The sequence below is a fragment of the Pseudopodoces humilis genome, chromosome 8 (genome assembly GCF_049639895.1).
Source record: "Pseudopodoces humilis isolate 2021_Gansu_Grassland_sample_001 chromosome 8, ASM4963989v1, whole genome shotgun sequence".
Classification (NCBI taxonomy): domain Eukaryota; kingdom Metazoa; phylum Chordata; class Aves; order Passeriformes; family Paridae; genus Pseudopodoces; species Pseudopodoces humilis.
This window is the reverse complement of record NC_142207.1, coordinates 21,344,927-21,363,796: the sequence shown is the minus strand read 5'-3', so window position 1 is coordinate 21,363,796 and position 18,870 is coordinate 21,344,927. Positions and strand designations below refer to the sequence as shown.

The 18,870-nt window shown below is 35.3% G+C and overlaps 1 protein-coding gene across 9 annotated transcripts in view; it reads left to right on the top strand.

The window, feature by feature from the left end:
- The window catches only part of ATF2 (activating transcription factor 2), a 47,848-nt gene that overhangs the window by 3,488 nt on the left and 25,490 nt on the right, over window positions 1-18,870 (top strand). For 7 of the 9 annotated variants that reach the window (XM_014249485.2, XM_014249477.2, XM_014249479.2 and 4 more), the window contains 9 exons: window positions 255-285; window positions 5,721-5,795; window positions 6,424-6,493; window positions 8,882-8,978; window positions 10,633-10,751; window positions 12,850-12,978; window positions 17,862-18,040; window positions 18,358-18,472; window positions 18,651-18,737. In XM_014249485.2, the coding sequence (XP_014104960.2) occupies window positions 6,446-6,493; window positions 8,882-8,978; window positions 10,633-10,751; window positions 12,850-12,978; window positions 17,862-18,040; window positions 18,358-18,472; window positions 18,651-18,737 (774 nt within the window). In that variant the 5' untranslated portion in view covers window positions 255-285; window positions 5,721-5,795; window positions 6,424-6,445. Of the gene's footprint in view, window positions 1-254; window positions 286-5,720; window positions 5,796-6,423; window positions 6,494-8,881; window positions 8,979-10,632; window positions 10,752-12,849; window positions 12,979-17,861; window positions 18,041-18,357; window positions 18,473-18,650; window positions 18,738-18,870 lie in introns of those variants that run through there. The other 2 variants (XM_014249484.2, XM_088058906.1) reach the window with 2 other exon arrangements.

Sequence of the window (18,870 nt, the reverse complement as noted above, 5' to 3'; positions counted from 1 at the left end):
CTGGACTATGGCTTATAGTTTTCTTTCAGAATCTACAAGGTTACATTATGCCAGTCCCACTTTCATTATGAGGAGAAATGTTCTAATTTTTCAAGTTTTATCTCCTCCATTTCCTTAATTCTTCAGTTTTATTTTTTAGAAATGCCAAATTCGACAGTTGCACGAATACAATCAGATCACTTCTGGAAGTGCACTGTAATGGTCAAGTATTAATTACACCGTTTTTGCTTCACCTTTCTTCTTTTGCTTTGTAGGAAACAGAAAATATAGCTCCAGTCCCTCCAGGTAAGTAGAGCAATGGGGTTTCTTCCTTTTACAATACAAATTGCTTTTTTTTTTCAAGTTCATGTCACTTCTCAAGCGGTGTATTCTAACTACTAACTTCTGATTTTTACTGAAATCACAACTTGCAAATCTACCTCTGTAGAAAATTGTGGAAATAGACTCAAATGTGGGAAGTGATTAAAATTTATGATGTGAATGCTGTATGCAAGTGTTGAAAGTGTAAAGATACCTTGTTCATTTTGATTTTTGTTGTTATTTGTTTGGTTGCATGAAAAATCCATCTCTTAATTGTGAGGTGTTTAAATTGAGAAAACAAAAATAGCTACCTCCCCCCATCTAAAGACAGCTTGGAAGGAGCTAAGCAAAGCACTAAATTCAGCTCTCCAGGTAACCACTAAGAGAATGTTATTCTTTACTGCAGCAAATATGTTCAGTTCGCTTTACTCTGAATAAGTATGTACTCTAAGTAGAACTCTTAAAAGTTGGTAAAAGTTAAAAATTTTGACCTGGTTCTTCTATGCTTCAGTTTCCTGTTATAAAATGAAGCTTTAAAGTAAAGTCTTACATTAACTAAAGTAGTTACACACTATGATGAGGTCATCAAAAAAGTTTAGTAAGAGTTAATAATTCTCTATACAGGAAGGCTTTGTATCTTGCAGTAAAAGGGGGCACAATCCCAGATCCAATGTAATGAATAAAAGGAAATGTTGAGTAGACATGATCAGTCTTGAGGAAATGCAAACATCCGTAGGAAAATGCATCACTGGTACTGTAACATGAGCACTTCGTAGTGTTTGGACTCAGAGGAGACCAAATGCTGGTGTGCTACTATAATTCTGACTTGTCTCAATGGCTTGATACAGTTCTTGTCCAATTTTAATTTTTTTCAAACCAGAAATTTACAGATATTTCTTGGGTTGGAGCCACATGCAAGTGGTCAATGTAGCTGCAAGGCTTGGGTGTAAGCAGTACTTACAAGGTGTCTCATGTAAGCAGTAGGAGATAAATCAGCTACTGCTGTAGCTGCAGACTGACACATTGTCTTCTGTGGGCTGTCCTGTTTAGGAGGGTGACACACTTGTGAGAATATGCATCTCTTCTTGCCTGTTGGCCAGAGGAAGAATGCTGTCCTTCAGAAACTTTTACGGTTTTTGTTTGTTAGTGAGGTTGTTCTCATAGCTGTCTTTTCTGTGTTCAGTTCTGGCAGTTTTCTTCTGTGCTGTTTGTTCAGCCCTGATGTTACAGGATGACAATCTCTGTATTGCTACAGTGCTTAAAATAAGAAATCACAGGGTAAGACTGCACAGCCTGTGAGCAGCTCTGTGCATGGATGTCGTTTCACACACACCTTGCTTTCTTACAGGTATAGTAGAGGCTTTAGCTGCAAGTCTGGTGAGTCTTTACTAGATATGTGTGAAGAATTACTTTTCTTAGCAAATTTTGAAGAGGTTTTTGCAAGCACTATTGATACATATACATTTTAAACTGCTGCTTAAATGTTCTCTAGAAAAAATTTTGAAATAAGGTGTCAGTTATATTTTCCATGCTCTGGTATGTAGGCAATTAAGAGAAAACAGAAGAATCTTTAGCAATTAAATAAGCCAGCAAGACATGGCTTAAGTCAGTATAGGCTTCTATTCTTTGTAAAATTGTCTTCTGAAAGGTATTTTGGAAGCAAGCCTCAGACTATGTAGTAATAGTTTCCACCAAGTGTACCCAAGGTGTTCAATTAAAAACTTATGGAAATATGCTGATAATTGTTGAAGCTATTTTTGTAGCACATTTAGATACATATTAATGTGACATTTTATAGAGATATTTTTATTTTTTAAATAAGCATACTGCCTTAAATATTAGTGAATTACTGGCAAAGTCATTTTTATTTATCCATATTATATATATTTTAAAGATGAATATATATTTATTTATATAGTTTACCGTTTACATTCCAAATGTCATAAAAGAGGCTTGCCACATTTTAAATAGGCATGGTGTGAATGTATTTTACTTTTGTGTTGAAAATATGGAGCAAACACCAAAAAAGTGAGATTATTAGTCTGATTTTAGTGCTGAAGTTGATCATACTCTCAAGATTATATCAAGTTTTTCCTGTGTTCAGCTCTGATGCTGTTACTCTGACTGGAATTCTACATATGGATTTCTTTATGCTACTGAAAGGAATGTAGGATTTGAAGCTTATAAGAAGAGAGTTGTGGTTCAGTGGACTGTAGTAAGAATCATTTCACTGAATGTTCATTTTATCTGAAGAGAAGAGTTAAGGCTGGAGTTTCACATTTATATTGGATTCCTGCAGGAACTGTCTTTTTTCTATGGGGCAAGGTGTTAGCTGTTGCCTAGGTAACAGTCCAGGGTGACTGTAATTCCCCTCTAGTGACAGGGTTATTGTTTCATGTATTACATTTCTCGTTTGGCTGGGTCAGTAACATTTTTGGCAAGATGGCATCTAAGTTGCTATTTTGGTTTTCAGAGGAAAGGTGTTTTCTAAATTCTTGTTTCTTACTGTCATATTCTCACTTTGAGCAGTCTACAGCAGAGACTCCTTTGAAATTAGAGTAGCAATTACAAACATTTTTTTCTGAAAATTTGCCTTCTCTGTGTTAGTTCTGTTATCCCTGTCAGGCAGCATGCAATTCAGAAGGAAAAGAGGAGGCAAAGGATAGGGTTTGTGTGTATTTTGTAGCAGCACCAGGTTTTTGACCATGCAGATTCTTCTAAATGTGTCAGAACATTATCCAAGTTTGGATTGTCCGTTGTGGTTGTTCACCTCTGTTCCTGCTATGATTTCTTTATGGTATGCTTTAAGTTTCGGAGTTCTCTTGGATGGCTCAGAATTTTATCCAGTCAGATTCTGAATTTCTGCAAGGCAGAAATCTGCGAGATTTCACAGCACCACTTGGCAACCAGTTCCAGTGTTCAGCAAGCCCTCACTGTGGATTTTTTTTTAATGCTGTGTTTTCCTCTTCCTCTACACTTGCTCTTAACTTTCTTGGATTCTCATGAATGTTGCACCTCATCCTTTTATTGTCCTCTACCTAAAGTCTGGATCTGACTTCTCTATATCAATACATTAGCTAGTTTAAGACAGCAGGCAGATCCTTAGCATTTCTTCTCTATTCTGAACAAATTTTGCATCCCCTTGTTATGTAATAGTTCACACATCACTGTTTTGATGGGGCCCCAGATGTTTTCTCTCCAGTTTTTCAGCTGTCTTGAGGAGTTCAACTTTGGATATGGCACTTCAGCTGTAGAGTGCCAAACAAAGGACAATAATCACTTCCCTTCATCTCATTACTGTGCCTATGCTAATTCATCCCAGTAGCCTCTTGTCTTTCAGTGCTACAAGTGACATGATGCTGAATTGTGTTGGGTTTGTTGTCCACCAGGAATTACAGGTTCTGCCCCAAAGCTACTTGATAGCCAGTTGCTCCTCAGCCTCCACTGTTGCAAGGAGTTATTTTGTTCTAAGTGCAAGCCTTGCATTTGTCTTTGTAATAGGTAAATACAGTTCTTACCAATTTGGCTGCACTAACGAATGTGAGCCCTCTGTTTTCCCATCCTGTCAGATCCAGTTTCTGTTTAGATTTAAAATGTCCAAGGTCTTGCTTAGAATGTGAGTGAACTTTTTTTCTTTTAGGTGCAAAAATTTCAGTGCTTCAACATAATTTTCTTCCTCAGATGTTATCCGAAATCTCTTTACAAGGGATTTCCTCACAAAATTCCATGTGGCCTTCAGTCAAATAATGTTACAAAGATGAGGAAATTAATTTATCTCCAACTTTTTTCCAGTAAGTTTGCCAGAAGGACAGCGCTGCTTTTCTTTTTCACAAGGATTGATTTTTCACTTGTATATCAGGCATTCAGAATTCACAGGCTTCACAAACTAAGACATGTAACCAGATAAGAGCTTCACATGCAAATATGAGCTTTGGTAATATTCCTTGAAAAGAGAAGATGAACAGACCTAAAAAATTTACATCTTCTCACCTATGAAAAATACTGACAGCATGGAGGGAATAGATTTTATGGCCGAAACTGCATCTCTGAGACTGATAAGACATAGAAACAGAGTGGAAAAAATGTCCTACATGCACTTTGGTTAATCAAAATCTTCATACTTTGGATTAAAAAGAACCTCAAATTATAATTGGTTCTTCCACTATTAGACGTTTCTGATATGGATATTACTTGTCTGCTCATAATACATATCCATATGTGCATATTGGCATATGGTGGCACATGTAGCCATTAAAAATGCACAGTGCCCTATGAACACAGGTTTCAAAAAACTCCTCTTGAGAGCTAAACAAGACTAACTCTGTTTGAGCCTGCATTTAAATTAGATTGTTGCATAGCTGAAGAAGAATAATAAACTTGTGGGATAGCTGTTAACTCTTTTGAAGTTTCACATATTGTAGGGTTATAAAGTGTCATGGTTAAGGACCTTATTTCTTCCCCTGAAGCCTTAGTCATGAGTATTCAGATTTGCCCATAATTTTGTTAATATTCCTTATTAGTGAAAATACCAAATTCACAGGTTGAACAGTTCAAAAAATACTTCATTCCTTCAGAAACTTGACACAGGTTATGAACTCTTTGCAAAGAACAGCAGAACAGTCTTCAACCCTGATTTGCTTTGGCATCCTTCCTTTGGGATGTAAATGTTTCCCAGAGCTGTCAGTGCCAAAGACTAAAGTTGCTGGCAGCCATTCATCTCTTCTCGACTTCTGATCTCAGCTCAGTATCCTCATTCTTTGAAACATATGTATTTAGAAGTGACAGTTTAGAATCTCCTGCATGCCATCTTTTTCTTTCTTTGCTGTTGGGTGTGCATTACCAAGGACGTGGGGATCTCGTCCTCTTTGAAGGAATATCTGAAAAAGTCTATACACAGTAGTTTTTTACTGTACAGGTACATCCAGAGGGATCAGATACTGTGTTCGCTACAGATCTCTGAGGGAATAAGGCTGAAATTATTTGTTTATGCTTAGTTGATATGTCTTGTGTCTAGTGCTAGTCTAATGCCCAGATGTGTACCAGAAATGTACATTCTTAGGATGGTTAGACAATTAGAGCATCATTGCAACTCTACATGACCACCACACTGGGGAAGAGATGGGTTTATTCTGCCTATGACCTTTAATCATAAAAACATCTTTATTCATCTTTATTTGCTTCATCAGTCTAAATAGTGTTCAGAACTAACACTGTTAATTCTTCATACAAATACTCATTTGAAGACAAATATATTTCCTCCACAATATACATGCCACAACTAGAGGATACCTTGAACTAAATCATTTCTTTGAAAAACTGTTGTGTTTCCTGGGTGAATAGTGGACATTTTATAATTTATCTTTACAAAATCATTTGTTATTATATTTTTAGCATGCACAGTAATTAATATCTTCTTTTAGTTACAGTTCATTGCCATGAAAAGGAGGATATGATAGTTTGCCCTATGAAACAGGTTTATATGTGAAATCTGGCAGGTAAGTGTATTAGTATGTGGGGTGAGTATGCAAAACAGCACAAAATATCATTAATATCTTACTTCTTTCTAAAGTATTTTTAGCCTGACAGTAATTTAGTAGCTGAAACATTACTGAAGTACATGTTTTTGTAATTAAATTTGTAACAGTTCACACAAAGGGCTATGTGCCAACTTATCTCTAATGATGAGCTTTAAATAAAGATTGTGAAAAGGCTAAGGAATGAACACTCCTTTCTCATCTGTTGGCACCAGAACTTCGACTGCATGGTGTTTCTGCTGCTTTGATCTCTTTTTAACTGTGAGAACTGGATCATTATTATAGTGTATTTGATTTCAGTGACAAGTTGTTCTTAATGTGTTTTCAGATACTTTTTGCAATTAGTCATGTTACATGTGAACATGTGGATTTGTGATTGAGGTGTACGTTCAGAAACTGCTGTGGTGGATTTTATGTGCCTTCCTGACAGAACTTGAAATCCATATTCTGTTTGAATCATGAGTATTTAGAATATTACTATAGTTAGAAGGCAGAAATTCTTGCCCATAGAATATTAAAATAGCTTGTGGATGTTGATATATTGATGATTTGTTGCATTATTTGTGAAGTTTGTTCCATTTTAATACAGGTAGCACAACGACCTGTGGAATATGAGTGATGACAAACCCTTTTTATGTACTGCCCCTGGATGTGGCCAGGTAATGGTTTTAACTGAAGTTATTACCATTGTTCAAATAAAAGTAAAACAGTGAAATGTATTTTTAGTGATGGAAGAAAAGGGGCCTGTGATAATTGATACAAAGTATTTAAGTTTTGCTGAAAAGCAAGAATTTGTAGCATATTATCTATTTATCCAAAATGCTGTCCATAGAAGAAAAAACAGATTGTCCTTTCTGCACTAAAAACAATTTCATTTGTTAGCCCTGCTTTACTTGCTTTCATGAGAAAAGTAATCAAGAAACAACCTAATTTGTGACCTGCATTTTCTAGAATATTTCAGTGTTGGTGGGGTGCTCAGTGTGAAGGTTACCTGTAACTAATCTTCATAGCTGTGGTAATTGCAGATATTTAATGGCATAAGTTTGTTTTATATATTGTTGATGTGTATAGGAAGATTATAACAATACGCATGCCACAAAATACATTTCAATTCCTATAGTAGTTTTAATGAATTCTAGTAAATAGCATTAGTGTATATATATAGGTGAATGTGAGCAGAAAGATAAAAATATTATGGAGAATTTTAGGAGATGGTTGCTTAAAAGGAAGCTGTCATAGCACTTTTATTTAGTAACCTGAAAATAAGTGCATTTGCATTATCTGCTGCATGAGATGGACAATCCTGCATCCTTTGTATAAAATTAGTTTCATAAGCTGATTTTTTCATAATATAATGGCTGCTGTCTTTATATAGAATTGATTTTTTGAATGTTTTTCATTATAATTGTGTATTTTGTTGTATTTGGATTTTGAATTCAAGATACTCTCATTTTTATTCTAAAAACTTAGTTTTTATGATGAATGGCAGCATTAATGTTATAATAATGTAGTCTTCTGTATTTAAAGTAGAAGAGGACTAAGATTTCTTGTTTCTAAGGTGTCTAGTGTGTTCAGAGGCATCAAAAGTAAGAGATGAGGATGGTTTTCTCCTAAGCAACATTTGTCCCCATCCTATTTGAATCTCATTACAGTGTAGAGTGTCAGAAGTTTTGGTAACTAAATCTCACAGAAGACACATCATGGGTCTACAGCAGCCCATGCTTCCAGGGAAGGTGAGAAGTTCACATACTAGCAAATGGACAAGGCTTCTCCAGATGCCAGCATTGTACTGTAGAACAGAGAGAGGGAGTCAGGCTCTGGACATTCTCTTCCTTCTGGAAGAGCTGCTCCATTTTAGTGAGGACAGAAAGATACACTGAACTCTTAGCATGATGGAATGTAGAAATATCTGGCTTATGCTGTATGCAGAGATAGGGCACAGGAGTTACAGAGAGCTAAGAGAGTTCTAAGGAAAAAAAAGTCCCCTGCCTGTTTCACCCTGTCTTACAGTGATCCTCTATTTTTAATTTCCATCACAGTTCTACATGCACGTCCTTTCTCATGGAAACATTCTGGATTACTGTACCCTAAGGTCAATTCAGTTTATATACTGGTTCCTAAGAGGTGATTCTTGGATTGGATCTGTTATAAGATATATGTGGAGTGACTTAAATTGTGAAGCATAACCAGAAACATAATTTGGTGCTCAAATATTCACAAAGAAAATTAAGAATTTCAGTGTTTTGTCTAAAATGTGTTCTTTTTAGGAAAGCTGCATCTTGGGAAACATTTTCTTAGATTATGTCAATTGAAACACTAACTTCACCCACAATTACAGATGCATAGCAAATTAGTGAAAATAAACAAATAGTGAAAGTAATAATATCTCTCTTACAGCACTTAATTTGTCTGCTTACTGCTTTTTTATAGTGTATACCCCAAATCTGGGGGAAAGTATGCATGAAACAATCAAACCTGAGAGGTTTTTAAAATGCTAGTAGGTTTAGTTCATTCACAGCATTCCAGTTGTCTGGCATCATTCCAGTGTTCCTGTTCTGCCTGCCCCTTGTTTTATGTAGTAAATGGTCAGGGGCAGGAGCTATAGTATATTTTATCTTTATGCTGTTAAATGCAGTGAAGTTTGTGATTACAGATCAATTCTCATTAATGTGGTAATACACACAATGCAGTAATCAAGTAGTGGTGATCAATTACTAGACGTTGTCAGGATCCATTAATACAGCAAATGGCTGTTTGCTGATGGTTGATGGAGGCTGCAGCACTCTGAAATTTTATCTTGGACTTTTGATGAAGGCAGGTACTTACACTATGGTTTCCCTGGTATATTTAGTTAGTATGAACATCATTTGAGTTTTATAATATCTCTGCTTGGTACTGTTGACCAAGTAACAAGATGTATCTGCCTTAGAGGGTTGTCTTTTAACATAGTAGTGATAGTTTAACATGTAAAAATTGCTTTCTGTGGAATGGCATTTGTTGTGTTCACACTCCCAATTACAACTGTTTCTTAAAACTTTCTGCTGCAGCGTTTTACCAATGAGGATCATTTGGCTGTCCATAAACATAAGCATGAGATGACACTGAAATTTGGTCCGGCTCGTAATGATAGTGTCATTGTGGCTGGTAAGCATATACTTTTATTAAGTTTGTTCACTTCCTGCTGGAATGGGCACGTGCTTTACGCATTTTCTGTACATAATGCATAGATATATGTTAAGAGAATGTGATACATTTTCTTCACTGTATTTGTTTGCAGTGTGTGCTTAAGCAGTGTTTTCTTACGTAATTCATGTCAGAATTTGAAGCCAGTATTATTCTCCATAAGTTACTTTTATTTGTATCTGATATATAATCAAATATTTTCAAATTGGCAATACTTAAATAATTGATTAAATTATATGAATATTCAGTAAAAACATGCTAATAAAGACTATGCCTAAGAGGATCTGTAACTAAATTAAACTGCATTTCAGTTTTAATTATTCATTGATATTACTTGTCTCTTAGATTTTAAAATATGTGGCATCTTTTACATATCATGGTGATATTAGAAGAATGAATCAGTGATTATTCTTCCAATGAGATAGTAGAAGAAAGATCAAATCTTTTGTTTTCATTTTAGTTTAAATTCAAAATACTCTATTCCCACCTCCAAATTCATGTTACATCCTTAGTAATTACAACTTTTGTACAGGATCAGCAGTAATCACCAGTTTGATAGCATTATTTGAGAGTTTTTGAATGAAGATAGCATGTGTTAAGTATGCTGATGTTGCATGCTTACAGTATGGGGTTTTTTCATTGGTGGAGCAACCTAAATGAACTTCAAAAAGATATTTTGGGGTTTTTTTCCTTGCATGTTGCTAATTTCTTATGATGAGCAGAGAAAAAAATAGTTGTTCTTAAACTCGCAGTTACAAATTTTAAAATTCTAAATGTGCTCCTTGTCAATTACACCACAAGAGAAGGGACCTTTCAAATAATCAGGTGTTTAAAAATGAAACCATGAGAGTGTCTCTGTGCAGTCACATTCCAGTGTGGGAACTGTTGTAGACACTAGGCTTAATAAGTGCACACAATCATACCACTTCACAATATTTTAAATGCAAGTAACTTTGTGGCAAGTGTGGTTATTTTTGACCTGATAATAACACTGAAATAAGGCAAATTTATATACTAACAGGAATTTTATATAAAGATATTTTTGAAACTCCTTCATGGAGTAGTCACCCAGATGCCCGAAGTCTTATGATTCCAGCTTGATACAGAGGCATCATAGGACTCAGTACAATCTTGTGCACAGAGTCACACTTTCTTTTTGAAGTTCCATGCACCTGGAAGTAATCACTACTGTTGTCAAATTAGGAAAAGAGAAGCAAACTGGCTTTGAGCTGAGCACTTCTCTCGTTTGTTTTCTAATTAAAAGCCTTCATGTAGTCCTTACCTTTATTTGAAAATAGAGTCTGCTTGCTCATTGAAGTGTTCTGCTCTGCAGTTGAGAATAGCTCCCTGTGGTTCGTGGCCACAAAAGCAATGCTGTAGTTCCCTGCCAGAATTGTCAGGGCCTTGGTGGCTTGCAGGCTCCGGGTGCTTGTCTCCAGCAGGTGGAGTTTGCCTGCCAGCTGCCTCCCCGCAGGGCAGAACGCAGCCCGAGGGCTCCCAGCCACATCCTCGTCTCTTTCTCTTTGTTTGTGTTCTGAAAAGTATTTACAACAGGTAGGTTCATAAATGGTATTGTAAAAATAAAATTGTGGGGGTTTTATACACTTCTTTTCAGATCAGACACCAACACCAACTCGATTCTTGAAGAACTGTGAAGAAGTGGGCTTATTCAATGAATTAGCAAGTCCTTTTGAAAATGAGTTTAAAAAGGCTTCTGAAGATGACATTAAGAAAGTATGTTCAAAATGTTTTTTTTCATCAGAGTTTCTACTTTTTTTATATCAGAAATTCCATTGAAAAAGCAAACTTTGGATTTATATATTGCCTTCTAAACTATACCAGTAATCATGTTAACTGCTTATATGTGTTGTATGTAGAGAATACAAATCTGTGATTTCCCTTCTGAAGATTAGTTTACCTGATTAATTTTGCTTAGTTAGCATTGACAATGGGACACATTGTCCTAATCATGAAAGTATCTAGTCTGTATCTGTGGAAGTTAACTACTAGTTTTGACTGAATTTCATTAGGTGCTGGAGAAGCAAAAAAATCTGAAAAGAGTTGTATGTAAGGAGTTCTTAGCAGAAAGAAAAACCCACATGAAAACAATAGTATGGGAACACTGATAATTTTGATTAGTTCTGAAATACTGATGTTATTGTAAGAATTACTCATCATGATAATGAGAATTAAGTACTGACTAAATTTAAAGAAGTGTCTAATTTGCTTATGATTATATTTATTATGTGTTGAAAACACTTTTGTCTAAAAATTATTGATTACAATGTAAAGATCTATTTATTTTTTAATGTACAGATTGAAATACAAGAAAAAATGTGGACTTTATCTGCTTAGCAAATTCATGTTTTTGTGAGGAACTTGCCATACATTTAAGTGTTATTGTTACTTATTTCAGTGCTTCCCAGTCATAACTGATTAGGAATTTAAGCATTTAATTTCTTCTGCAAATAAAAAATTCTGTTCAATGTCCCCTTTGGATAATTTTGTCTTTAGTTGATTGTTTGGTTGACTTCTATAGGTAGTGATTAAGAATATAGTTTTATGCATATAGGTTTTGCAGAATCAGTAGCTTCATTTCCTTTGTTTCAGTAAAAATTTTGAGAGGAACTTGTAAATAGTATGGATTATTATCAATTCCTGACTAAACCTTGCCCTTGCTTTGTAACCACATCTGTATCAAATAATGGATTTATAAGTTTAATTTTTTTAGTTGCTATATGCTGACTGTGTTTATAACATGACATATGGTAAAATTGATTTTTGATATACCAAGACTGTATTTTCGGTATAGTTCACCACTGTCTTGGAGAAGGTTGTATGTATTGCAAAGTATTTTAAACGTTTTGTCTATTTCTTTAATTGATACTAATTTTCCAAGCTGCCCTCTGTGTCACCACAGTCTTGCCATATCTCTGGATGATTTACTTACATAAACAATCATGGCAAAGTGTATTAAAATGTACCATAATAGCAGACTTTCTAAGGGATTGATAGTTGAGTTCTTTCTGTAATATTTAACAGTCACTTGTGATATGAGAAAAGATTCCACTTCTTACAGTCTTCCCTGTCTATTAGTAATATATTGCACAGGAAAACTAGGAATTTAATTGACAAAAAAAAAAAAAAAGCATTTGGAAAACTTCTTTGGGGGAAATTTCTTTTAGAAGTATTTGAATAGCAGACTAGACAGGAATACAGGCTTTCAAATCTATAGTATTAAGTGCTTTTGTAACTCAGTTTCTTTGGGGCATTTCAGATATCCTGGTGAATTTTACCAGTGTAGTAATATAAAATTTGATTTTTCAATAACTGTTAGCTGCAATAAGCTTGAAATTTGTCTATACTAACTTCCTCAATTTGCAGATGTGGTTAGGATTTTGTACTTTGTGGCATGAAATATAATAATATACAGAAGGATAATACCGTAATTTAGCTGCAACTTTTTAACTGTAACACAGTCCTTCTGCACCTATAATTTTCTTATGACCCTTGGAAATTGAAAACTTTAGGAATGTTTTTAATTATCAAGAAGATTTAAGATAATCAAGAATTATCAAGAAGAAAATATTTGTCTGATGAAAATATTGCTGATGAAAATATTGCTGTTGAAAGACATTGTTACTAAAGATGGGTGTTCATGTAGGTGCTGGTAAAATAGCCTTGACTGGTAATGCATCTGCATCACGATCTTTCAAACATCTGCACCTCTGTCTTGTAATGGGCTGATATTTCTCTTCAGTTATTTGTATTTTTTTTTCTTAGTTTAATTTTTTAAACATTAACTAATTTTGTTTTACCTTGTTGCTCATAGATGCCTCTAGATCTGTCTCCTCTTGCAACACCGATTATAAGAAATAAAATTGAAGAACCTTCAGTTGTAGAGACAACTCATCAAGATAGTCCTTTACCTCATCCAGAGTCTACTACCAATGATGAAAAGGTCAGAACCTTTACTTTTCTCTTTTTGGAATTTATTTTTCAATTTTTCTTATGATCCATAAATTTATTATATAAGGTGGTAGCCACACTAATTAGCTGGTTGAAAGGAAAGGGTGGGTGTATAGATAATTTGCTCAAGTCTTAAGTAGCTTTGTTCACTAGAATTATTTCTTTCCTTCCAGTAAAGCCAGAAAGGAAATCAAATTCAAGATTAATCTACCTTAAAAAAGACTAAAAGGGCTCTTTATTCATGTTTATGCATCATCATTCATAACAGAAAGATCCCAAGTTTAGTTTCTTGGCTTTTAATTTTTCTTTTAAATAATATCAGCAGTTTGGAGCTCTTCATGTGTACATGTTTGTTAGGCCTATGTTTTACCAAAAACTGTTTTGTAGAACAGCAGGGGGTGTTCTAGAAAAATGTACAGGGATGAGTGGGTAGTCTTTCAAAGCCAAGCACTAGATAATTTTGTTTCAAATGTTAGAATCTTTAAGATATAGCAGTGTGTATAAAGGTGATGTCAGGCATTTTTTTCTTTTGAGATTACCTGAATACTCACAGAAGACTGAGGTATTGTCTGTCACTAGAGGATGTTGCAATCAAATCAGTTTTAGAAATAGAATTTTAAAGAATATATAAGTGGTTTAAGAGTAATTATACTTCAATATGTGACTTGCAGTGTTTTTATCTTGTGGAGTTCTCTTGAAGTATGGAAAATTAAGCAAAATCAGTAAATAAATTATTTCTAGTCTTACTTCAATAAATACAAACATTAAGAGCAGACCATAATAAAACATAGCGATTGCTCGAGTCAATCTTTATGTGCATCTTCAGTAGGCAGTCTGTGTATGAGAGGCTTAGCTGCCTTACTCCCAGAAATTAGCAGGACTTTTTAGGGTCACAGGTAATTCAGGTTGGAAGAGACTGCTGGATTTCCTGGTCCAACTTTGTCCTCAAAGCCAGAGTTACTTCTGAGATTAGACTAAGTTACTGAGTGCTTTGCAGTCTGGTCTTGAAACCTCTGTGGGAGAGCGGCTGCGCAGCCTCAGTGCCACCTGCTCCCATACCAGGCTGTTCCTGTGGGCAGAATGTTTTCCTTTGGGTCCAGTATGAACCCCTCTGGTTTTAACTCTTTCTCTTATACTGCCAGAGGAACTAATGTGAGAGCAACCTTAAGTGTGTGACAGGAGTTAAAAAGAGTTGCAATTCAGATTTGTTCCTACTAAGCTTTTCTGAGGTTCATTAGTCAGCAAGGATGAGTAATCATGGGTAATCGAGGCAATCATGCAGTCTCAAAAATAGTAAAAGCATTTTATAAGGAGTATATGTAAAGAGCTGCTTGGGTTAAGTGAATCATAGTCCAAATCTTAAGTCCTCTTTAATTCAGAGGTTAGTTTATATTTTTGCTGGAAATACATATTCCAAGTAATCTAAGATAATACTACTATCTTCATACAATAGTGGTTCAGTATCTCATTAGGATCGTTACAATTGAAAATTCTGTCTCAGTGCTCGGCAGTATTTATAAGCTTGTCTCAGTGATGATGTAATTCCGGTGTGTCACTGTGACAGTGCTGCTGCTCAGTGCCATTCTCATGTCTGATTGTAGAGACAAGCAGAGCAAGCCTGAGGCTGCTGCTTGGAGTGTACAGCTGAATATGACCTGCAGATATTGAGAAATATGAGCAGAGTGTTCCTCAGTTAGATTTTTGTGTTCTCCTTCTGCAGTTGTATTGGAGGAGAGAAGGGCTTTCAGGGCATAGCTGGTTTTAAAATATATGTGCCACTGTTACCATTTTGCTGGCTGCATATATTTTAGTAGCCTTAAATGATTACAGCCTATTAATGTATGTGCAAGACAGTTCTAATTGTCCTTGTGATTGTCAAAATAATTCCTTGGAGACTCTTAAGAAAAGTATGCCTAATTATTTCCCTATTTTTCTGAGAGTTCCATGATTTCTGTTAGGCTTCAGTAAGAGTCGATACTTTGCTTTGAGTAGGCTGAGATGTCATTAGAAACATATAAAGTCCTTAAGCCTTAAAGTAATAATAAGAGCTTTCAAATATTATAGTTGTTTATTAACAGTACTTTAAAAGGACAACCCTCTACAGAGTTTTAAAAGTTGTTTAGTTGTTGCCAGGTAGCTAATTGCCTAATTTAATTACTTTAAAACCAGTTATTTTCTTACAGTAATAGTCAAATACAGTATTAGTTCTGGCCCTTTATATTTCTGTATAACAAATCTTATATATTTTTGATAGCATTAGAAAGTTATTACATTAAATTTGCTTTTAGATGGAAAATACTTGCAAATATGCACATCTGAGAACACTTAAAGCAACTATCCTGTTCCATAATTTCCCATTCAGTAGGTTTTAGTTTCAAGAATAGGAATTATAAAAGTTGAAGAAATTCTTTTAATAAGTCTAGTACCTTTGGGTGGGCTTAAACTTCTGTCTTGTAAGGAAAGATAGGTAAAGTTAAGGTCAAGCATTATTAAAGTCGTATTTCTTAAGTCTTCAGCTTATGTTTTTGCCGCATTGTTGCAGTAACAGGCACCTGCATGCATTTTTCAGTGTAGCAAACAGTAAGTTAGTGTAAAGATGAAGTTAAAAATACTTTTTCAGCTGTATAAACACACTTGTGAGTAAACATGTTTTTTTAATAGCTGAAGATCATTTCTGATCTTGTAAACAAAGCATAAATGCCACCCTTAATAATTGTATGTGAGATTTCCATTTTCAGAATTTTACAGATTTATTTCAGAATTTTGTATGTTGATCTTCGACAGTTGGTGAAATCTGGTTTCCATAGAACACTGTTTCTAAAAATTTCAGATTGCCCTTTTCCTGATAGGTGTTCCAGCCAGGGAGAGGCCCAGTTTTACAGTCAGTATTTATTAGAGCATGCATTAAATAAGCTCCCGTTATGAGCAGCAAAGAGGTATTGACAGAATGCTACCACTCGCTTACTTGTACACAGTTACCTAGTTGAAGCAACAATTGGGAGACCAATCCCAGGTGCTTTCCCAGAGGTAGGAGGTGGTATTGACACACCAGTGACTTCTAGGTTCAGAAATTGCTCGGTCAGGCTGGTTGGGTCTCTGAGCAACCTGATCTAGTGAAGGATGTTCCTAGCCATGGCAGAAGGGATGGACTGGAATGGTCTCTAAAGTTCACTTCCAGCTCCAAACAGTCTGTGATTCTGTGCAAGTCCTTCCAAAGGTCCATTCTTTATCAAGTGTACATATAATCTTGTAGTCTTTGTTCACTTGTAGGAACCACCATGCATGTTGCCTGAATTGTGCAGCTTGTTCATGCTAGCATATGGATTCAGCTGGTGTTCTGAACTCTGAATTACCCACAGTCAATTCAGCCTCATTTATGTTTTCCCTGTGACTCCTGAGTAAGATCTGTAAGATGTTATACCAAATTCTTTACTAATCCTGTCCTAACAATATGATTGGTCTTTTTTTTTCTTTCTGTTTCCACAATTCTATACTGGTTGTCTTCTTTTTACTGAACACTCATCTGTAGTGCTAAGTGCAGTGTTCAAATATTATACCCCAGATTGATAATCAAACAATTTCACTTTTCTCACACACAAACACAGCTCACTCTTACTCTCCAAAAACTCTCATTCACTGTAAATAGTCTTTGAGGTCCGTTGGGAAAAAGCATGAATGAACTAGTGAACCCTGATGACAAATCTAGCCTCTGAGCTTTTGGAGGGAGAAAATGTCATCATCTAAAGTCTTTCCCTTTGTAAAGCCCACAGTTCGCCAGCAAGCTTATGGTTGTATGAATTGCTCAGAGGATCTCAGCATTTGTGCATTAATATATAAAGAGACAAGCAATCTGTTAAGAGAGCTCAGAATTTACTACTTAAAGCTTACTGGATAAATTTTCAAAACTCAAGCTTCATTCAAAGGAAGTGATAATGAGTGCAGTCTGTATGACACAGGTATAGAGATGTTCTCTTTGAGTTCCAGTTTACCAGCAGAGCAACTAACGTTTGCTGGTGTTAAGAATGTGATTTTATGTGTCATTGATTGCAGTAGCCATTGTAAAAAGAATGACTTGTACAAAAACCTTTCTGAACGTAAATTTCAAGTCTGGCAGTATCAAGGGTTTCCTGAGAAGGAAGGCATTGGTTAGTTAGGCCTTTCTGGGTTTTGAGAAACAGCAAATACAGGTCCAGCTTTCAACTGATAATGTGCTTTACCTGATTGCTAAGCTAAGAGCCATAGGGATTTCTGTCTACTCTTTATTTGCACCTAAGAAAGTTTAATTTCTGTGCTGTAATAGTATTTTCTGCATCAGGATATGCGTATATTTTGCAGAGCTCTGAATATAACATTCCAAGTACTTTTATCACTCTAGTTGGAGAGCTTCAGGTAAAGGCTCAAAAAAAATTCTGTTGTTTTTTTTACTGAACCATAAACATCTTGTTTGTTTCTCTTGTTTAAATCCAGAACAGTGGACTGAAACTGAAATGTACATATGGACACCATAAAACATTTTCCTTATTTGGAGTGTGGGTAAACATGATGGTGTTGGTAGTACCATGGTTTTCTTGGGGAAAAAAATTAAAGTCTGATCAAAACTGAATTAGAAGTAATAAGAAGTAATAGTAGCCTTAGCATAAATTGAGCCAGGTTTGTCATAAAACTAAAATCACTGTTGTTGAAACAATTTTACTTTGGTGGTTTAAATTATTCATCCAGAGTGGTTTTTTGAATGTTTTTAATTGTATAATTGATTCTATTTGCATAATGTTACAGAAATTCTGATTTGTTCCATCAAACTGCATTCATTTGACAGTTAGAATCAGTGGTCTGTAATTGTATTTTACAAACTGATGAAGCTTTATTTTTCCTCAGGAAGTGTCACTGCAGCAGACTGCACAGCCTACATCAACAATAGTTCGTCCAGCATCGCTACAGGTTCCTAATGTACTGCTTACGAGTTCTGACTCAAGTGTTATTATTCAGCAGGCAATACCATCACCAACTTCTAGTACTGTTATCACCCAAGCTCCATCATCTAACAGACCAATAGTGTAAGTTATATAAATCTTAGTAAAATGTTTTCTTGCACAATTTGAAAATCTCATTTACTTTCAGTTACTGTTTCTGCAGTTAATATATGAATTTGAGATGCTTTGGTGTAATGTGGTGCTTTACTACACATGAAACATTGAACTTTCACTACATGTGAGATATAATGCCATGTTCTCCACATCACTAAGTTCATATTTTTGATCTCCAAATAAATATTGCATTACACCTGTAAAGAAACAAACCAATTTAAAATAATGTGTAAACTTGTTCTCTTCTCTGGATAAGTTTTCTTTTATATAGTTCATTCCTTTTTCAGTCCAGTTCCAGGTCCTTTTCCTCTGCTGTTACATCTTCCTAATGGACAAACCATGCCTGTTGCTATTCCTGCATCTATCACAAATTCTAATGTGCATGTCCCTGCTGCAGTTCCAGTAAGTAAGCATGATGCTATATTAATTTGAAAGTGGAGCAGATTTGCATAAGTGCAGCATAGAACTTAGTTTTAAGCACCTTGATAGCTGTTTTGGCTTCAGAGGGTAGTGCTGTCAAATGCTCTCTATTATGATAACATACTCAGGTTTTCTTCATTTTTATACTTTATCTGGTCAGCTTGTTAGACCTGTCACCATGGTGCCTAGTATCCCAGGAATCCCAGGGCCTTCCTCCCCACAGCCAGTGCAGTCTGAGGCTAAATTGGTAAGTGAAAAACTCCATTATTCCTCAAGAAGAATAACTTGAGAAATTAATTAAATTCTACTGCTTTTTAAAACAGCTTTAGTTTTCTTTTATTAGTCTAAATTGTGCAAGTACAAATTTAATAAAAACAGAA